We start from the raw sequence: 8,102 nt of genomic DNA, 5'->3' as shown, positions 1-8,102 counted from the left end.
ATCCCCTGAACAAGCCACCTGCAGCTCTGTCCCACCTGCAGCTCTGCCCCATTTGCCCCTGCCTCTGCCCCACTCCCCACCTCACCCTGGGGGCCTCCATCTGCCCCCCATACGCCTTCCCCACGCACACCCCTACTGGGCAGTGTGTGTGTGTGTCTGCCCCAAACTCTCAAGCCACAGCCCCCCCCCCAGCTCTGCTGCTGCCCTAAACTCCGAATCCACAGTAACCCCACATCTTACAAGTGTATGTGGGAACCCCCCTCCCTCGGCTCCAAACCCTACACACACCACCCACAGCCCCCCACACCTTCACAAATTCCCCACACCCACCCCGACCCATACACAGTACCTGCATAATTTTGCATTACTTTGAGTTTTTCTGTGTATAACTTTGAGTTTTTAGCCATATGATTAAAATTGTGATTAATTGTGACTAATATTTTTAATAGTGCGACTAATCACAATCAGTTTTATCAAGTTGTTTGACAGTCCTAGTTTAAAGCACTACCCGACTCAAGTGGTGGGAAGTTTTTGCATGTCTATGGAAGGAATGTTAAGGGCAATAACAGCCTGAGTTATCTGGGTGGTGGGGACACATCTTAACTGGGCTACAAATGTGGAAATTTAATGCCGTATACAGAGCATGTCAGGTAAGGATTTCTGATTCAGAATCCAGCCAGTGGGAAAGGTAAGATGTGCTTCAGCCCCAAAGAGATTTTCAAGGCAGAGAAGTAGCTTCACTGGAACACACAGGTGAGGTTTCCTGCAAGGCAGTTGACAGCCCCTGTGGAAAGAGCAACAAAGAACTACCATTAAAAACAGTACGTGTAAAACTTCAAGAGCATCAAAGAGAGCATCTCATTCAGGAGATCAGATAGAGGTGGTTCCCCTGAGGTTATGAGATGGCTGCTTGCCACATGAGGCAAGGACGCAGGTGTGCTTCCTGCAAAATAGTTTATAGTAGATAGAGCCCCAAATTCAAGTCATGAGGCTATTCTGCTTAGATGTATGAGGTCTGTTTCACATCCAAAAATTAGTGAGAACATAGGAAACCAAATATAGTATAGTATCAAGAAACTACAAATAAACATACTTTCAAATTATGATTTGACAAAGGAAGGCTAAAAATAAGCAGAAAGCTGTTCACATCCTCTTTCTATAGGAAGGTTCATCTCTAACTGCAGACAGAGAGTTGTCTGCCATGGCAGTTTCAGTCAGACTTCTTATATTTGACATAAAGTTGAAGTAATTTAAATCCCTTAGGATTCAATGAAAGCCTTGGGAAGGATACAATTGCTAGAGGGAACGGGGAAAACTAGCCATCATACCCCAAGGAGGGAAAGTATCTACTTTATGGAGAGGGGACCACAGTAGATGAGACCTTTGCAGACTTCCCATAGTAGAAGTTTAGTTAACATTTCTAGTAAAAGGCACAGGATTTGTGACACAGGACTTCTTCCCTCAGGAAGCCAGCAATAAGAAGAGACAGGAAGCTGAAGCCCTCTGCTATGGCTATTCACATTTCAATTGAGTTTACTCAGCCTGTCAGCCTTGTGACATCTTTGTGAAGCAGTTTCTGAGCACATATCATTTAAATCTCTTCTGAACAAAGCTACTTAAGCTTCACTCTGTATGCCAGTGTGGATTTTCAGCCAAAGCTGTGGCCTTTAATAAAGGAAATGCATTGCTGTACCCTACAGCAAAAGATCAGGCATCCCTCAACTCACAGAGTTTTTAGTTAAAGCAACATAATAAAAGCTTTATTACATGTGATACCTCTTACACTAGCAGACTTGATTTTCAGAAGTGCTTCAGTTTTCAGTGCTGAGACCCAGTTTCTATCAGTTTTTCCATCTTTGCAAGAAAAAAATCCAGTCCTTCCCCACTAAAATAGGTCTGTGTAGCTTGATATGCACTGCAGCTCATGAAGTTGTAAGCTCTTGAATATATAGGAAGATTGCTTGTATAAAATATATGCAAAATCATATTTAAAATACATTTCCTCCTGCTTTTACCTGCTTTCTCTCATTTGACTTCATTATAATTATTGTATTTTCCTGTATTAACACATTTATACTTTGATTATTAAGGCTATGGCAGGAAGGCTTTCTGAAGTTTTTTTGTAACATGATGCAAAGGTGGCTAGATTCCAAATTAGTGTGTTCTTGTTATACCATTGTATCCCCACTCAGCAACAATATATCTAACTCTTTTCTACTTCTAGTGGGCCTCATCAAATGTATGTCCATAGAAGGACAGCTGTCTTGATGGAGTATATTGTCTCTGATATAGCTGGGTCTTGGCCTGAAGATCAGAACCACCACTTTCTGTTGGCAACACAAATTCCTCAGATACAGGGAAATACAGTAATTCATTTGAGAAGTAATGAATGCTTGAATAAAAAAGGTGAGATTCTCATCCAAGAGGAACAAGCAGGTTCCTAATCAGATGAGGCTGAAGGCAGTATTTTCCCCACCTGATGCTATTGGATCATTTAGGTTTAATGATCCCACTTTTAATGCGGTGGAGCAAATAACATAAGGGAGGACAGTGTCCTATTTTTTTTTACAAAGTTTCTTTGTTCTATCCAGCATCCTTCCAGTATTGTTGAAATTGAACACAAGACAGCTGCTTTTTATCCAGGAGGTGATCTTTGCAGGCATCCGGGTATAATTGTTTGTTGTGTAGAAAAATGTGATCTATAGCTGGGTGTCATTGGTGCATTCTTGGCAATGAATATCGTGCCATATTTAAGCAGTTGAAGAGATGGGGAGACAGATTTGATTACTGTCAGATCCTGAAGGTGAGGAACTTCGGGGGCAATGAAAAATTGTCCACCTCCCCTCTTTGGGTCCTGCTGGAGCTATTGTGGCATTTCCCTATCTGCTTCAGCTATGGCATACACATGGGTTGGCAGCATCATATGGTCAAGCAGAACTATAGAAATATAATCTGTTTCTAGGAAAAGCCTGCCATAGGGACTGATAGTCATCATCTTGTGCCCTGAACTAGAACCAGATTGTTAAGCATACAGGACGTTGGCAAATGTCAATAGTGTAACTAAGGCAGCTGCCCTAGGTGTTGACTTGGGAGGAGGTGAAAGACAGCAGCTGTAGCTGTATCTGTAGCTGCATGCTATGATCATGAAGCATGGCAGCAACTGGAAGCTTCCCCATGTGCATCGGCTGCCCTGGGTGCTTGGTCGCATTGTTATGCCTCTGGCAGATGCCACCTATGCTGGAACCTGGTTGCCCTTGATGTTGCTAGAAATAATAGTTTATATTCTAATAATAGGTAAGAGCTGAAGAAAAATGTCTTTATCTACTTTTCAGAGGATGTAGTGAACAACAGGAAAACTGACAGGTTTTTTTTCTCCACAGAAAAAGATTATTTCACTTAGCAGAGACTTTCACTGTGAACAAGGATTGTGTACTTGTTTTGCAGCAAGTATCTTGAATATTTTTTACAGACTTCTGCAGCCATATAGTATATGATGGGATCAAACCATCAGGAGTCACTTCTGGTCTTCTTTTGAGTTTACTCCTCACATCTGCTCTGTAAAACAGGATGTGGACTACTCAAGTTAACAGCTACTGCTTAGGTCCAATGTTTGGATTATGCAAGCTAGATTAATTATCCAATGTACTATTTAAACAACTAAACCATTTCAAAAAGCTGTGCCAGCTGTGATCTGATGGGCAGACTGCAAAGGGACAGCATGTAGTGCACGGGTGGGCAATTATTTTGGGCAGAGGGCTGCTTACTGAGTTTCAGCAAGCCATCGAGAGCCGCATGACAGGCAGTCTGGGCTGCATTTTGCCCACCCCGATGTAATGTGTATGTGGTAGTGGTGGTGGGGAGGTTCTGTTACTGCAGTGATATAATTCTCTAGGAAGGTTTAGAACTTTTGGGGTGCATCTACATGTTGCTGTATGGTGACGTTGCTACGGTGCTGTGCTTTACTACTTCCTTTTGGAAGTACTAAAAACCAGTGCAGTGTGGATGGTTACTGCATTGTGCGCATGGAGCACAGTTAGATTTCGCCACTATGTTGCTATAGCAGCACATTATACCAGGAGAGTGCACTGCTACAGCAACATAGCAGCCAATCATGTAGACCCACGTGATCCCTACATTGCTATAGCATGCCATATGGCAGCAAAGCGTATCACTTTCCAGAGAGGTGTTTCTCCCTCTCTACTCGGCATTAGTGAGGCCGCAACTGGAGTACTATGTCCAGTTTTGGGCACTGCACTTCAAGAAGGATGCAGACAAGCTCGAGAAAGTGCAGAGAAGGGCCAACCGCATGATCAAGGGCCTGGAGGACAGGCCCTCTGAGGAGAGGTTCTGGGAACTGGGCTTGTTCAGTCTGAGCAAAAGGAAGCTGAGAGGTGACTTTATAGCCACCTACAAGTATGTCAGAGGGGAGCACCAAGATCTGGGGGAGCAATTCTTCAGGAAGGTACCCCCTTGAAAAGACAAGGACCAATGGTCACAAACTAACAGAGGGAAGATTTAGACTGGACATGAGGGAGAATTTCTTCTCTGTGAGGGTAACCAGAACCTGGAACACACTCCCAGCAGAGGTGGTGCAGTTGCCATCCTTGGAGGTGTTCAAGAGGAGGCTGAATAAGCACCTCATTGAGCTAATTTGAGCTCATCAACCTCCTGCCTATGGCAGGGGACCAGAATTGATCTTCCATGTCCCTTCCGGTACACGGGAAGAAGTTACCTATAGTACTGCATGTGAGGTCACTATAAAGTTCTAATAGATTGTTAACACCCTAGCTTTTCAGTGGATGGTTTGCTCTCGTAAAGCAGGCTGAAAAAAACAGAGCTTTCTGTATGCACAGGTCATTTTGATAACTTCCTATGTCTCATTTTTTTCATAACTGCAGGCCACATAGCACAGGTGGTTCATGTGGACAGTTACCTTATTATATGAACTTGGCTCACCTTGTTCCTGACTTCTGTAGCAGGTCTCTAGACTTCTTTACAATGAGCACTATGAAATAAACTCTCAAGGCTAACAGAAATAGGAATCAAATAACAGAATTAGACGGGATGAAAAAACACTGGAAAACAGGGAGCAAAACTACTTTGGTGGGCAGATAGACTGCTTGTTTTAATGGGTATTTTCCATTTCTAATCTCCATGATTCACACTACCAAATAATTGATACATTAAATAATATTATTCTGAATATTGTACAGCCTATAGTTACTTTATGGTGCACGGGAGTGGAGAATGATGTGACTGGTATGTTGGATTTATTTCATATGAATCCAAGATGAAGGAAGTTTTTTTATCCCATTTAACATGTGGGGAAGCCCCTCATCTTGGATTCAAGTACAAATAGAGGGGTAAGCATCTGCTGTGGCTCTGATTCCAGCCCAGACCCAAGCTTAGTGCCACAGCTTCTGCCCCCTGCCTCTGCCTCCACCTCCCCCATGTCTGCCCCCACTCACTGCTGCCACTTACCTTCCATTGTGGCTTCAGGCCCACTGCTGCCCAGGGCATGGAGCACATGGTTGCTCTGGCCCCTGCCACCACTACTGCCACTGTTGCATGGCTGGATGGGAGTGGGACCTGTGCTCCAGTCTAGAGCCATGATAGAGGATAAGTAGCTGGGGATGGAGGGGGGCAAAGGCTGTGAGGGACAGAGGCAATGGCAGGAGGAAGGTATGGCTGGTGGGGGGGGAGGCACCAAGGGAGGGGAGGCAAGTGGTGGAGATGCAGGTGTTGGGGGGCAGGTGTCAAGGAGTGCTGGTAGGGGGGGGGAGTGGTGGTGGTAAGGACAGGGAGCAAGAAGCAGAGGTCAAACCACTTCTCACTCATGTCCTGCCCTTCTACTACCTGCCCCTACTACTTTTTGCCCAACTGCAACAGTGATAAGGATGAATTTAAGATGACCCTCTAATAATTAAATTCTAGATGGGGAAAATTATATCAAATTTATAAATGTTCCCGGTCTAGAATCTAATTCTAAGTGAGTCATCTTAAATTCAAAGTAATTTGGATTTGCGTAAATATGGTAATACAATATCTATTATATATTATATAATAGATACGTACATAATATGTACGTACAGCAATTATTCCTTAAATAGAGTCCTTACCTCAGATCTTCATTAAGCAGGAATGCAGTGTCTCATCAGTTCAAACCACATGATTCTCATCTCTGTTTCTATTTCAGGTGTTGACAGTCAGTGGATGCAGACTCTGAGAATGCATCATATAGCCAAAAGCACTTCACTTCAGCACTCAAGACCCCACAGTCCCACTACAGTAACCCATTTTCTACCATACCTTCAGAACCAAGATTCCTATGCTGCTGCTGTAAGGCGGACACGAACTCTCATCAACTATCAGTTTACACCTATAAATCATTCTAGAAATTCATCTCCAGTCTCATGTGGATTGACAAGAAACCTGTCATCTCTACATATTAATTCAAAGAGTAGTAGTACATCTAGTACAGCTTCCGATACCCCTTCAGACAAATCTGCAGGCAAAAACAGGAATAGTTACCATGGCAGTGACTCTCAGAGTTCACCCATAAATGGAAGATACAGTGGACAAACTCCTCCTGTAGCATCTAAAAACTCTGGAAAAGTAAACAGGACTCCCCAGCCAACACTGAATCCATCAAGGTCATACAGCCGCAAAAATAACACATACAATCCCCGTAAGTCCATACCAGGTATGCCTTTGAAAACTGAAAGTGACCCTAAAGCAAAAGAAGAAGAGAGTAAAGTCAGTGAAGGTGGATGGATAAAAGTACAACATTCCAAGAAATCTCACAGACAGAGTACTGGCAAAACAAATAAGGAGAGATCCAAGGGAACCTGGCGAGGACGGAGAACATTCTGAGGAAGCAGTTTTCTGATATTTCCTTAGTAGCGTAATTAAAAGCGGGCAGCTGAGGAGCACTGGCACTGATTATGTGGGGAGTGGTGGAATGGAGGCAGGGAGCACTGGACGAGGTAGGGGGCCGTGCTTGGCATGGGCTCACTCACAAGCTCTAGGTTCTGGGAAGGCAGGTGTCCCCATGTCAGCCTTATTTTCCCTTCCCTTGCTGTGTGGCCAACAGCTACTGCATTAACCTTGTTCAGCTGCCACCAAATTAAGACTTTTACATACAAATCAGTGGCAGCTATAAAAGGGTTAAATTTACAGCTGTTGTAACAGTAGCATCTCCTATGGGGAGACAAAGTGAGACTGATGAAGGGACTCCCCACACCTCTCCCCACAGCAGGAACCTCCAGCCCCTGGATAAGCCTGTACCATGGCGGGTAAGATTTTGCCCACTTACCCCACCTTTGTTCTCCAGTACTCAGCAGATGCTCCCCCCTGCCTCCCAGCACTTTGTTCAAGGCACAAAAATAGGTAGCTCTACCTCTGTATTTGTAGAGGGTTTTTCCTGCTTTGTATTTAACAGAATATTTTGTTCAAAGAGTACGAAGATCCACTTTTATTGAAATATACTCACCATTTGTACATAGCCTTTAATTAAAGATACTACCTTGCACTGAGACCACAGCCATGCCCAGAACTGGCATTAGTCGCGAAGAACACCAGCCAATGACAGCACTAGGTGGCAATAAATTGTTTTTGTTCAAATTTCAGTGAATTGTGGCTGAATTTTCCTTCTGTCCCTTGTCTGCTCATGTCCTTGGTTGGGGTGGGTGCCCATTACATTTGCTTACTGTGTCAGTAGAAATTAAGACACAGCTGGATATCATGACAAAAAGTTATTCAGTTCGTTCATGCTATGTTCTGCTGCTATAACTGCCATTGGACTCAGTTAATTCTCTGTATGCCAAGAATGGCCTTGATTTTCAAAAAGGGAAATGCTTCTTTTATTTCTCCTTTTGGTCTGCTCCCAATCTGCCATCTATAAATAGAAATGTTTCACCTCTCCATTTAAAGCACAGTTACCATGAAATAGCATTTTGTAACAAATGCATTTGTCATAAACCGATGCAAAAAATGTGACAGTTTTTAGGAAAGAGAGACGATGCTTTATTAAGTTAGATCTAATCCTGTTGAGGGCTATGATAATGTTTATCCCTGTGCAGCAGGCATTTTTAATTGCATTT

At 43.5% G+C, this 8,102-nt stretch overlaps 1 protein-coding gene across 3 annotated transcripts in view; it reads left to right on the top strand.

Moving 5' to 3' along the window:
* Positions 1 to 7,753, top strand: part of MAP3K20 (mitogen-activated protein kinase kinase kinase 20) — a 125,828-nt gene extending 118,075 nt beyond the window's left edge. For all 3 annotated transcript variants that reach the window (XM_019554090.1, XM_019554092.1, XM_019554091.1), the window contains exon 20: positions 6,197 to 7,753. In XM_019554090.1, the coding sequence (XP_019409635.1) occupies positions 6,197 to 6,873 (677 nt within the window). In that variant the 3' untranslated portion in view covers positions 6,874 to 7,753. The remainder of the gene's footprint in view (positions 1 to 6,196) is intronic.
* Positions 7,754 to 8,102: the final 349 nt, after the last annotated feature.

The sequence above is a fragment of the Crocodylus porosus genome, unplaced genomic scaffold (genome assembly GCF_001723895.1).
Source record: "Crocodylus porosus isolate Cpor-Errol unplaced genomic scaffold, CroPor_comp1, whole genome shotgun sequence".
NCBI classification, from domain to species: Eukaryota; Metazoa; Chordata; order Crocodylia; family Crocodylidae; genus Crocodylus; species Crocodylus porosus.
Note: the sequence above shows the minus strand (reverse complement) of the source record. Positions and strands in the feature narration are given on the sequence as shown.